This window comes from Neoarius graeffei, chromosome 8 (assembly GCF_027579695.1).
Source record: "Neoarius graeffei isolate fNeoGra1 chromosome 8, fNeoGra1.pri, whole genome shotgun sequence".
Lineage (NCBI taxonomy): Eukaryota > Metazoa > Chordata > Actinopteri > Siluriformes > Ariidae > Neoarius > Neoarius graeffei.
The window spans coordinates 94,700,878-94,715,255 of NC_083576.1; the positions used below are offsets into that span (position 1 = coordinate 94,700,878).

Here is a 14,378-nt window from a genome sequence, read left to right on the forward strand (position 1 = left end):
AGAAAGTCAAAAACAATGTCGAGCAAGATTGGAAGAACTGGATCGACACACAAGCGTCGGCGCTTGAAGAAGCAGCAAGTAGAAAGAGTCAGAGAGAAGTCTACCAGAAAGTACAAACTTTGACTTGCAAAAAGACCCAAAATACATCAGTGGTGAAAGACAAAGATGGCAAAGTAATTGACTGTAAGGAAAAGAAACTGGAAAGATGGGCAGAGCATTTCAGAGAGCTCCTAAATGTAGAACCACCTGATATTGCTCTGGAGGACATAACCACCGAATTTGATGAGTTGTAAATTGATCTGAGTCCCCCAACTAAAGATGAAGTCAACCGAGCAGTTGGAAGGCTTAAAAACAACAAGACCGCAGGATATGATAAAATCACAGGGGACATGCTGAGAGCTGGAGGCGGCAAACTGATTGATTGGTTACTACAAATATGTATCGTAGTGTGGACTCCTGAAAAGATACCAAAAGACTGGAAGGGGGGGGGGTCATTGTCAAAATTCCAAAAAAAGGTGATATTACAATCTGTTCTAATAATCGCAGAATCACTTTATTAAGCATAGCTGGAAAGGTATTTTGCACCCTGGTGCTGCTACGCGTTCAGGATGCTATCGACGAACGCCTCAGAGAAAACCAAGCTGGATTTCGAAAGGGACGATCTTGCTCCGACCAATGTTTTGCCCTACGCCAACTTGTGGAAAAATGTCTTGAATTTCAGATACCTGTTAAGATCAATTTCATTGACTTCAAGGCTGCTTTCGACAGCATCCAGAGAGATTTGCTCTGGAAGATAGTCGAGTTGTATGGACTTCCAAGGAAATTAATCAACATCATGAAGAACACCTACGATGACTCAATATGCTGCGTGGAAGTAGATGGTGAAAAGACAGACTGGTTTGAAGTGACAACAGGAGTTAGACAGGGTTGTGTTTGGTCCCCGCTACTGTTTGGTATCATCATTGATTGGGTCCTTAAGAATGCCTTGGATAAGAATGACCTAGGGATTGTACTTGAAAGATGAAGGAGTTCTTGCTACCAACAACAACGATTGTCCGACCTTGATTTTGCGGATGACATAGCTTTGATCGACGAGACAGAACAAAGACTACAATATGCAACATCTGAAGTAGAAGAGAAGGGAAGAATGGTTGGACTCAGCATTAACTCAAAGACAACCAAAATCATGGATGTGGCAAAGGAAAGAAATGATATCACAATCACTCTGAGCAACCAAAACGTCCCTCTTGAAAACATCAACAAGTTCATCTATCTGGGAAGCACAATAACAAAATGGAGATCTTACACCTGAACTAGATAACCGGATTGGAAAAGCAGCGAACGCTTTTAACAGACTGCTACCTGTCATGCGCCACAAATCCATCAAGATGCCCATAAAAATGGCTATTTATCAAGCTGTAGTTCTGTCGACCCTATTGTATAGTTCAGAAAGTTGGAATACCACCGTCCAGGAAGAGAAAAGACTTGCAGCTTTTCACATCAGATGCCTGAGAAGAATTCTTGGTGTTTTGTGGCGAGACCATGTGCCCAATGAAATGATCTTCAAGAGAACCGGCCAAACATCGCTCATTAACATCTTGCGACATAAATGACTCGCATGGCTCAGGCATGTCACCCGCATGCAGCGAACACGCTTGCCCCGCCGCCTGCTCTACTGGGAACCAAGAGGACGCCGTCGCCCAGGCAGACAACGAATGCGATGGAGAGATACAGTGGCAAGAGACCTGCAAGACACTGGTCTCCCCTTCCATGAGGCGATGGTGGCGGCGGGGGACCGCAAGGAGTGGAGATCTTTTGTGTTGGCACTATGTGGGCTCGGCCCATGGCAGCAATCCTGATCCTGATCCCTGTCTTCCTGTCCTGTTCCCCCTCTGTAAGGACAGGTTGATGGTCAATTTCACTGGCAACAGTGATAATAAAGGGTTCATTCATTCATTAAAAGCAGACACGTGTCTATAGTGGAAATCACTGTATGGGCTCAGGAACACTTCAGGAAATCATCGTCTGTGAAAACACTTCATTACTGCATCCACAAATCCAAGTTAAAACCAGATATAAACAATATCCAGAAACCCTGCCCCCTTCTCTGGGCCCGAGCTCTTTTACGATGGACTGAGGTGAAGTGGAAAACTGTCCTGAGGTCTGACGAATCAAAAGTAGAAATTCTTTTTAGAAATCATGGACAGCACGTCCTCCAGGCTAAAGAGGAGAGGGACCATCCAGCTTATTATCAGTGCACGGCTCAAAAGGCAGCATCTCTGATGGTATGAAGGGGCATTAGTGCACATGACATGGGTAGCTTGTACATCTGGGAAGGCATCATTAATGCTGAATGAGATAAACACATTTCAGAGCAATATGCTGCCATCCAGATGAAATCTTTTTCAGGGAAGGCCTTCCTTCTTTCAGCAAGACAACGCCAAACTGCTTTCTGCACATATTAAAACTGCATGGCTCCATAGTAAAAGAGTCTGGATGCGAAACTGGCCTGCTGAAGTCCAGACCTGTCTCCCATTTAAAACATTTGGTGCATTATGAAGCACAAAATATGACAAAGGAGACTCCAAACTGTTAAGCAACTGAAATTGTATATCAGGCGAGAATGGGACAACATTTCTCTTTCAAAACTACAGCAATTGGTCTCCTCAGTTCCCAAACATTTACAGATTGTTGTTAAAAGTAGAGGTGATGCAACACAGTGGTAAACTGTGGCGGCATGGTGGTGTAGTGGTTAGCACGGTCGCCTCACAGCAACAAGGTTCTGGGTTTGAGCCCAGCGGCCGGTGAGGGCCTTTCTGTGTGGAGTTTGCATGTTCTCCCTGTGTCTGTGTGGGTTTCCTCCGGGTGCTCCGGTTTCCCCCATAGTCCAAAGGCATGCGGTTAGGTTAATATGGGACGGCCTTGGGCTGAGGTGCCCTTGAGCGAGGTATCTAACTCCCAACTGCTCCCTGGGCGCTGTTAGCATGGCTGCCCACTGCTCTGGGTATGTATGTGTGTGTACTCATTGCTCACGTGTGTGTGTGTGTGTGTTCACTGCTTCAGATGGGTTAAATACAGAGAGAAAATTTCACAAGTGTGTGATGAATAAAGTTGTGCTTTCTTTAAACATGCCCCTGTCCCAGCTTTTCTGAAACGTGTTGCTGACATCAAATTCAAATGAGCATATATTTTTCAAAAAAACAATAAAATTTCTCAGTTTCAACATTTGATATGTTGTCTTTATATGATTTTTAATGAAATATAGGGTTTCTATGAGTTTCTAATTATCACATTCTGTTTTTATTTACAGTTTACATAGTGTGCCAACTTTTTTGGAATTGGCGTTGTAAAATTAAGGCTCAGATAGTGAAAGAGTGGTTCAGGGAGCATGAGGAATCATTTTACACATGAATTAACCCCCACAGAGTCCTGACCTTAACCCCACTGAGAGCCTCTGGGATGCTGGAGAAGATTTTAGAGCAGTTCAACTCTCCTGTAGTTGGGACGAGATCTCAGAGGAACATTAACATAGCTCTGGATGGAAGTAAATGTTGTGACATTGCAGAAGGATGCTGAAACAATGCCATGGTGGATGCAGGCTGTAGTCAAAGCTAAAGATGGTCAAATGAAATATTTGAGTGTGACTTTTTTTGGCCAGGCAGTATATAATAATAATAATAATAATAATAATAATTATTATTATTATTATTCATTACATCATTATTGTTATTTCAGTTCTATTCTGTTGTATTTGAAACATTATTACACCTAATTATTATTACACATTACATGAAAAATGTTGATGATGATGGTGATGATAATGATAATGGCGTGTGTGTCTGTGTGTGTGCACGTGCATAGAGTTGTGTGAGACTGCGTCGTGTGGTGAGGTGTTCCTCTTGTCCTCAGCTGCTCTGGCAAACATCACGTTCTTTGACAGTTTGGCATGTGAGATCCTACTGCAGCTGAATGCAGTGCACACCCTCCTCCAGGCCTGCAGGGACCGCCAGCGAGTCGACACACCTTATTCTAAAGACCAGGTCAGAGATCTCTTTCTTAGTTGTAGAATAGGCTCTTGAACCATACCCCAGTCCAGCAGGTGGCGGTAATGCACCTCATACGTTAAGTTGCCAACCGCCATAAAAATCCAAGAAGAAGAAGAAGAAGAGATCTCTTTCTCTCTCTCTCACACACACTCTAATGATCCCCACATTTCAGTCAGATGACACATAAAGGTGTACAGTAGAATAAATCCAGAATGAAGAGTTTCCTGTATCTGTGTTTTTATTGCAGCTGTAATTCTGGGTGTTAATGTTTTTCTCTTTGGCTTGTTTGTGGTGTTTTCATCTCTGCAGGTTGTAACAATTTTGGCCAATTTGTCTGTTTTGGAGCAAACAGCATCGGAGGTCTTACAGGAGGATGGTACGGGAGATAAAGACATTCACAGGAAACTAAAATGTTCAGTTCTAATTAAATCTCAATTAAATATAAATTGATTTAATGAACCATCAGTAAAAACTGATTCAGTTTGTTTTATTTTTGAATCAAAGTGTGTTGGACTGAGATAATGACTCCATCTGGGACTGACACCATTTATAGATTTTTCATGGTCAGAAACTGACAGAGCTGATTTTCACTTTAAACACAGATGGCAAAAAGACACAAACACCTTTCTTTTATTAAAGTCTGTGATCTATCTATCTATCTATCTATCTATCTATCTATCTATCTATCTATCTATAAATGGTTTACTTCTACTCAAAAACTACTTATAAATATTCTGATGAAAACTGAAGTCCTTAAAAGAGCAAACACACACACACACACACAATCTTTAAACATGTACTTAAACCTGCAGCAGGTCACATGACCTAAATGAGCTATACAGCATGTTTTTGTCTGTATGTGCTGCTTGTTTTAATAATGAATGCCTGTGTGTGTGTTTGTTGAAGGATTGGAGCGTCTGCTGGTGCTGCTCGGAGAGAAACCTTCTTCCTCCAGTCCATCGGAGGGTGCTGCGTGTGAGCGAGTGCAGCAGAAAGCTGCAGTGACACTCGCACGGTTAAGCCGAGATCCTGAGGTTGCTCAGGCTGCCATCAAGCTGCGAGGTACAGCGAGAAAAAAACCCCATAAAAATAAACATGCACATAAATATAAAAATAAACCAGAAGGGCACCCTGTAGAGTGAACAGCTCTGCCAAACCACATATTCAGGTTTATATCAAAATCTAATCAACTGTTCCTTGGCTCATGGCTCAGCTTTCCTCAACATTTCCTCAAAATCCTTTCACTACTGTTTGACTTACATTGGGAAACAAACAAACAAGCAAAGGCAAAAACATTAACCTCCAACACAACTGGCTGAGGGAGTAAAATTACAGACACATCACACCACTTACACACTGAAGAAGACACCAGCAGAATAGGAACACAGGACTTTGGGAATATAGTACTTTAGGAACACATGACTTTAGGAATATCAGATATTGGGTATATGGGACTTTAGGAAAAACAGATTTTGTGAATACAGGTGAGGCAGCGGGGGCTTGACCAAGCATTGGTTTGTGAGTGGAGGGCGAAGTCAGGGAAGGTGAGTGGCCAAATCGCTACGCCTGTCATCAATTAATGTGTGTGTCTGTGTGTGTCTCTTGCAGTGATGGCAGGGAATAAAAGGAGTAGGAGAGCAGAGGAGTGTTGGTTGGGACCAGAATACGACTGTGTGTGTGTGTGTGTGTGTGTGTGTGTGTCACTGTTGTGTCTGGCTGAAAAGTAGAGAAATAAATGTGTCTCTAAGCACTAACAATCTGCCTGCCATAGTTCTGTACTCCACCCACATCAGGGCAGCTTTCCACAGTGGTGCCAAACCTGCCCTGATGTGGGTGGAGTACACAAATATGGCAGGCAGATTGTTAGTGCTTCGACACACATTTATTTCTCTACTTTTCAGCAAGACACAACAGTGACACAAACACAGTCGTATTCTGGTCCCAACCAACACTCCTCTGCTCTCCTACTCCTTTTATACCCTGCTGTCACTGCAAGAGACATACACAGACACAACATATTAATTGATGACAGGTGTAGCGATTTGGCCACTCACCTTCCCTGACTCTGCCCTCCACTCACAAAATGATGCTTGGCCACGGTCCCGCTGCCACAACGGGACTTTAGGAATATGAGATTTTGGGAATACAGGACGTTAGGAAAATCAGATTTTGGAAATATGGGACTTTAGGAATATCAGATTTTTGGAATACGTAGGTGACTTTAGGAATATCAGACATTGGGAATAAGGGAGTTTAGGAATATCAGATATTGGGAATATGCGACTTTAGGAATATCAGATTTCGGGAATACATGAATTTAGGAATATCAGATAATGGGAATACGTGAAAAGAATATCAGATTTTTGGAATACAGGAATTTCGGAATATCAGATATTGGGAGTACATGACTTCTGGAATATCAGGTATTGGGAATGTGACTTTCAGAATATCAGATTTTGGGAATAAGGGACTTTAGGAATATCAGATTTTGGGAATACGGGACTTTAGGAATATCAGATACTGGGAATACATAACCTTAGGAATATCAGATTTTTGAAATAAGGGACTTTAGGAATATCAGATATTGGGAATGTGGGACTTTAGGAATATCAGATATTGGGAATGTGACTTTAGGAATATCAGATTTTGGAAATAAGGGATTTTAGGAATATCAGATTTGGGGAATACGGGACTTTAGGAATATCAGATTTTGGGAATACGGGACTGTTGGAATAGCAGATATTGGGAATACATGACTTTCACGAATATCAAATTTTGGGAATACAGGATTTTTGGAATATCAGATTTTGGGAATATGGGGCTTTCGGAATATCAGATATTGGGAAGAGGGGCCTTTTGGAATATCAGATATTGGGAATATGTGACTTTAGGAATATCAGATTTTTGGACTAAGGGACTAAAGAAATACCAGATATTGGGAATATGTGACTTCAGGAATATCAGATTTTGGGAATATGGGACTTTTGGAATATCAGATTTTGGGAAAACAAGACTTTAGGAAAATCAGATTTGGGGAATATGGGACTTTTGGAATATCAGATATCGGGAATAAGGGACTTTAGGAATATCGGTTATTGGGAATACATGACTTCATAAATATTAGATTTTGGGAATATGGGAATTTTTGGTATATCAAATATTGGGAGTACGTGACTTGAGGAATATCAGATAATGGGAATATGGGACTTTTGGAATATCAGATATTGGGAGTATGTGACTTTAGGAATATCAGATTTTGGTAATATGGGACTTTATGAATATCAGATATTGGGAGTACGGGACTTTAGGAATATCAGATTTAGGGAATACGGGACTTTATGAATATCAGATATTGGGAATAAGGGACTTTAGGAATATCAGATATTGGTAATACGTTACTTTAGGAATATCAGATATTGGTAATACGTTACTTTAGGAATATCAGATTTTCGGACTAAGGGACTTAAGGAATATCAGATATTGGGAATACGTGACTTCAGGAATATCAGATATTGGTAATATGTGACTTTAGGAATATCAGATTTTGGGAATACAAGACTTTAGGAAAATCAGATTTTGGGAATATGGGACTTTAAGAATATCAGATTTTGGGAATATGGGACTTTCGGAATATCAGATATTGGGAATATGTGACTTCAGGAATATCAGATTTTGGGAAAACAAGACTTTAGGAAAATCAGATTTTGGGAATATGGGACTTTCGGAATATCAGATTTTGGGAATATGGGACTTTCGGAATATCAGATTTTGGGAATAAGGGACTTTAGGAATATCAGATATTGGGAATACGTGACTTCAGGAATATCACATTTTGGGAATACAAGACTTTAGGAAAATCAGATTTTGGGAATATGGGACTTTTGGTATATCAGATATTGGGAATACGTGACTAGGAATATCAGATATTCGTAATACGTGACTTTAGGAATATAATATTTTCAGACTAAGGGACTTAAGGAATATCAGATATTGGGAATATTTGACTTCAGGAATATGAGATATTGGGAATACATGACTTTAGGAATATCAGATATTGGGAATACGTAACTTCAGGAATATCAGATTTTGGTAATACATGACTTTCTGAATCTCAGATTTTGGTAATACATGACTTTATGAATATCAGATATTGGGAGTATGTGACTTTAGGAATAACAGACTTTGGGAATACGGGACTTTAGGAATATCAGATTTTGGGAATATGGGACTTTAGGAATATCAGATATTGGGAGTACATGACTTCATGAATATCAGGTTTTGGGAATATGGGACTTTAGGAATATCAGATATTGGGAATACATGACTTCATAAATATCAGATTTTGCGAATTGGGGACTTTAGGAATATCAGATATTGGGAGTACATGACTTTTGGAATATCAGATATTGGGTATAAGGGACTTTATGAATATCAGATATTGGGAATATGGGACTTTAGGAAGCTTTTAGGAATATGTGACTTCAGGAATATCAGATTTTGGGAATAAGGGACTTTAGGAATATCAGATTTTGGGAATACGGGACTTTAGGAATATCAGATACTGGGAATACATAACCTTAGGAATATCAGATTTTTGAAATAAGGGACTTTAGGAATATCAGATATTGGGAATGTGGGACTTTAGGAATATCAGATATTGGGAATGTGACTTTAGGAATATCAGATTTTGGAAATAAGGGATTTTAGGAATATCAGATTTGGGGAATACGGGACTTTAGGAATATCAGATTTTGGGAATACGGGACTGTTGGAATAGCAGATATTGGGAATACATGACTTTCACGAATATCAAATTTTGGGAATACAGGATTTTTGGAATATCAGATTTTGGGAATATGGGGCTTTCGGAATATCAGATATTGGGAAGAGGGGCCTTTTGGAATATCAGATATTGGGAATATGTGACTTTAGGAATATCAGATTTTTGGACTAAGGGACTAAAGAAATACCAGATATTGGGAATATGTGACTTCAGGAATATCAGATTTTGGGAAAACAAGACTTTAGGAAAATCAGATTTTGGGAATATGGGACTTTTGGAATATCAGATTTTGGGAAAACAAGACTTTAGGAAAATCAGATTTGGGGAATAAGGGACTTTTGGAATATCAGATATCGGGAATAAGGGACTTTAGGAATATCGGTTATTGGGAATACATGACTTCATAAATATTAGATTTTGGGAATATGGGAATTTTTGGTATATCAAATATTGGGAGTACGTGACTTGAGGAATATCAGATAATGGGAATATGGGACTTTTGGAATATCAGATATTGGGAGTATGTGACTTTAGGAATATCAGATTTTGGTAATATGGGACTTTATGAATATCAGATATTGGGAGTACGGGACTTTAGGAATATCAGATTTAGGGAATACGGGACTTTATGAATATCAGATATTGGGAATAAGGGACTTTAGGAATATCAGATATTGGTAATACGTTACTTTAGGAATATCAGATATTGGTAATACGTTACTTTAGGAATATCAGATTTTCGGACTAAGGGACTTAAGGAATATCAGATATTGGGAATACGTGACTTCAGGAATATCAGATATTGGTAATATGTGACTTTAGGAATATCAGATTTTGGGAATACAAGACTTTAGGAAAATCAGATTTTGGGAATATGGGACTTTAAGAATATCAGATTTTGGGAATATGGGACTTTCGGAATATCAGATATTGGGAATATGTGACTTCAGGAATATCAGATTTTGGGAAAACAAGACTTTAGGAAAATCAGATTTTGGGAATATGGGACTTTCGGAATATCAGATTTTGGGAATATGGGACTTTCGGAATATCAGATTTTGGGAATAAGGGACTTTAGGAATATCAGATATTGGGAATACGTGACTTCAGGAATATCACATTTTGGGAATACAAGACTTTAGGAAAATCAGATTTTGGGAATATGGGACTTTTGGTATATCAGATATTGGGAATACGTGACTAGGAATATCAGATATTCGTAATACGTGACTTTAGGAATATAATATTTTCAGACTAAGGGACTTAAGGAATATCAGATATTGGGAATATTTGACTTCAGGAATATGAGATATTGGGAATACATGACTTTAGGAATATCAGATATTGGGAATACGTAACTTCAGGAATATCAGATTTTGGTAATACATGACTTTCTGAATCTCAGATTTTGGTAATACATGACTTTATGAATATCAGATATTGGGAGTATGTGACTTTAGGAATAACAGACTTTGGGAATACGGGACTTTAGGAATATCAGATTTTGGGAATATGGGACTTTAGGAATATCAGATATTGGGAGTACATGACTTCATGAATATCAGGTTTTGGGAATATGGGACTTTAGGAATATCAGATATTGGGAATACATGACTTCATAAATATCAGATTTTGCGAATTGGGGACTTTAGGAATATCAGATATTGGGAGTACATGACTTTTGGAATATCAGATATTGGGTATAAGGGACTTTATGAATATCAGATATTGGGAATATGGGACTTTAGGAAGCTTTTAGGAATACGTGACTTCAGGAATATCAGATTTTGGGAATAAGGGACTTTAGGAATATCAGATTTTGGGAATACGGGACTTTAGGAATATCAGATACTGGGAATACATAACCTTAGGAATATCAGATTTTTGAAATAAGGGACTTTAGGAATATCAGATATTGGGAATGTGGGACTTTAGGAATATCAGATATTGGGAATGTGACTTTAGGAATATCAGATTTTGGAAATAAGGGATTTTAGGAATATCAGATTTGGGGAATACGGGACTTTAGGAATATCAGATTTTGGGAATACGGGACTGTTGGAATAGCAGATATTGGGAATACATGACTTTCACGAATATCAAATTTTGGGAATACAGGATTTTTGGAATATCAGATTTTGGGAATATGGGGCTTTCGGAATATCAGATATTGGGAAGAGGGGCCTTTTGGAATATCAGATATTGGGAATATGTGACTTTAGGAATATCAGATTTTTGGACTAAGGGACTAAAGAAATACCAGATATTGGGAATATGTGACTTCAGGAATATCAGATTTTGGGAAAACAAGACTTTAGGAAAATCAGATTTTGGGAATATGGGACTTTTGGAATATCAGATTTTGGGAAAACAAGACTTTAGGAAAATCAGATTTGGGGAATAAGGGACTTTTGGAATATCAGATATCGGGAATAAGGGACTTTAGGAATATCGGTTATTGGGAATACATGACTTCATAAATATTAGATTTTGGGAATATGGGAATTTTTGGTATATCAAATATTGGGAGTACGTGACTTGAGGAATATCAGATAATGGGAATATGGGACTTTTGGAATATCAGATATTGGGAGTATGTGACTTTAGGAATATCAGATTTTGGTAATATGGGACTTTATGAATATCAGATATTGGGAGTACGGGACTTTAGGAATATCAGATTTAGGGAATACGGGACTTTATGAATATCAGATATTGGGAATAAGGGACTTTAGGAATATCAGATATTGGTAATACGTTACTTTAGGAATATCAGATATTGGTAATACGTTACTTTAGGAATATCAGATTTTCGGACTAAGGGACTTAAGGAATATCAGATATTGGGAATACGTGACTTCAGGAATATCAGATATTGGTAATATGTGACTTTAGGAATATCAGATTTTGGGAATACAAGACTTTAGGAAAATCAGATTTTGGGAATATGGGACTTTAAGAATATCAGATTTTGGGAATATGGGACTTTCGGAATATCAGATATTGGGAATATGTGACTTCAGGAATATCAGATTTTGGGAAAACAAGACTTTAGGAAAATCAGATTTTGGGAATATGGGACTTTCGGAATATCAGATTTTGGGAATATGGGACTTTCGGAATATCAGATTTTGGGAATAAGGGACTTTAGGAATATCAGATATTGGGAATACGTGACTTCAGGAATATCACATTTTGGGAATACAAGACTTTAGGAAAATCAGATTTTGGGAATATGGGACTTTTGGTATATCAGATATTGGGAATACGTGACTAGGAATATCAGATATTCGTAATACGTGACTTTAGGAATATAATATTTTCAGACTAAGGGACTTAAGGAATATCAGATATTGGGAATATTTGACTTCAGGAATATGAGATATTGGGAATACATGACTTTAGGAATATCAGATATTGGGAATACGTAACTTCAGGAATATCAGATTTTGGTAATACATGACTTTCTGAATCTCAGATTTTGGTAATACATGACTTTATGAATATCAGATATTGGGAGTATGTGACTTTAGGAATAACAGACTTTGGGAATACGGGACTTTAGGAATATCAGATTTTGGGAATATGGGACTTTAGGAATATCAGATATTGGGAGTACATGACTTCATGAATATCAGGTTTTGGGAATATGGGACTTTAGGAATATCAGATATTGGGAATACATGACTTCATAAATATCAGATTTTGCGAATTGGGGACTTTAGGAATATCAGATATTGGGAGTACATGACTTTTGGAATATCAGATATTGGGTATAAGGGACTTTATGAATATCAGATATTGGGAATATGGGACTTTAGGAAGCTTTTAGGAATACGTGACTTCAGGAATATCAGATTTTGGGAATAAGGGACTTTATGAATATCAGATATTGGGAATACAGAACTTCATAAATATCAGATTTTGGGAATACGGGACTTTAGGAATATCAGATATTGGGAATACGAGACTTCATAAATATCAGATATTGGGAATACTGGACTTTAGGAAAATCAGATATTGGGAATACATGACTTCATAAATATCAGAGTTTGGGAATAGGGGACTTTAGGAATATCAGATATTGGGAGTATGTGACTTAAGGAACATCAGATATTGGGAATAAGGGACTTTAAGAATATCAGATATTGGGAATACATGACTTTATAAATATCAGATTTTGGGAATATGGGACTTTAGGAATATCAGATATTGGGAATATGTGACTTCATAAATATCAGATTTTGGGAATATGGGACTGCAGTAATTTTTTGTCGTTTTGTTTTTAAAGCTGTGCCACGTCTCATTGAGCTGTGTCGATCTCCAGCTGAGAGAAACAGCAGTGACTCTGTTTTGGTGGCCTGTTTGGTAGGAAGAGTGTTTGTCTGTGTGTGTGTGTGTGTGTGTGTGTGTGTGTGTGTGTGTGTGTGTGTGTTAAATTAATATTAATATCAACACAGCAACCATTTAACTTTAGATAAGCTGCTGGATATGTTTATCAGTGTATGGCGAGTAAGTGTGTGTGTGTGTGTGTATGTAGGCTGCTCTCAGGCGATTGGCTGCTGGATGTTCTGACAGTATCGACCCAACGGATCATCAGCAGCTCATTAAGCCACGTCTCGTAGACTCATTCCTGCTATGTTCCAACATGGAAGAGAGTTTTGTCTAAAGCTGCTTCCTTCTCTCTCTCTCTCTCTCTCTCTCTCTCTCTCTCTCTCTCTCTCTCTCTCACACACACACACACACACACACACACACACACACACACACACACACAAACAAAATTTGCTGGACTGGGTTAAAGTGTCAGCTTGTGTTAAAAGACCATACAGAGTTTATTTTATTTAGCTGACAAACTAGAGTGCAAATGTTAATGCGAACAGAACAGTCTTTTCAGTGAATGAAATGTTAATAAGTTGGGAACTGGAACACCAAGTACACACAGAAAACTACCAGAACCAGCATCAGAAAAAGAACTAGAACCCGAGAACAAGAACCAACAGTACCACTAGAACTGAACACAAACTGCACGAAGAACCGGAATCCAAACGAGAACAGAGCGAAGGTTAGAATTAGAGCAACAAGAAGCAGAATAAGTAACAGAACATAATGGATCCAAAGCCAGAACTAGAAATAGAGCAGAACCATACCCCAAAACAAGAACTATAAAGAGAACCAGGCTTTAGTGTTGGGAGTGTGAGCGAGACGCCTGTGGAGCAGAACCCCGTGTGTAAATGCCACTGAATGGGATTCAACACACTGTACGCTCAGAGCTCTGTCATGATGGAAATATTTAACTTAAAAAAAATAAAAAAAGGTTTTAATTTTTTTTTCAATTTTTAAAGTTTTTATACACATTATTTGTAATATTTCTAGCATTCGTAAATGTTCATAATGTTGATGTAAATTAACAAACTTCATAAGATTTTAGAGAAATAAATTGTTTTGGAGAAATGTGCATGAATAAAAGTTTTTGTCGTATTTTCACAGAGATGTAAATGTAAATTTAATATAAAGAAAATGATTCGTGTTGCATCAAGGTTTGTAGA

General features: G+C 38.2%; 1 protein-coding gene across 3 annotated transcripts in view; it reads left to right on the forward strand.

Annotated features, from left to right (window-relative positions):
* LOC132891077 (protein inscuteable homolog) overlaps positions 1 to 14,272 on the forward strand; it is a 161,530-nt gene extending 147,258 nt beyond the window's left edge. For 2 of the 3 annotated variants that reach the window (XM_060928557.1, XM_060928558.1), the window contains exons 10-14: positions 3,862 to 4,040; positions 4,356 to 4,422; positions 4,953 to 5,108; positions 13,121 to 13,197; positions 13,370 to 14,272. In XM_060928557.1, the coding sequence (XP_060784540.1) occupies positions 3,862 to 4,040; positions 4,356 to 4,422; positions 4,953 to 5,108; positions 13,121 to 13,197; positions 13,370 to 13,498 (608 nt within the window). In that variant the 3' untranslated portion in view covers positions 13,499 to 14,272. The remainder of the gene's footprint in view (positions 1 to 3,861; positions 4,041 to 4,355; positions 4,423 to 4,952; positions 5,109 to 13,120; positions 13,198 to 13,369) is intronic. The other variant, XM_060928559.1, reaches the window with a different exon arrangement.
* The last annotated feature ends 106 nt before the right edge of the window (positions 14,273 to 14,378 follow it).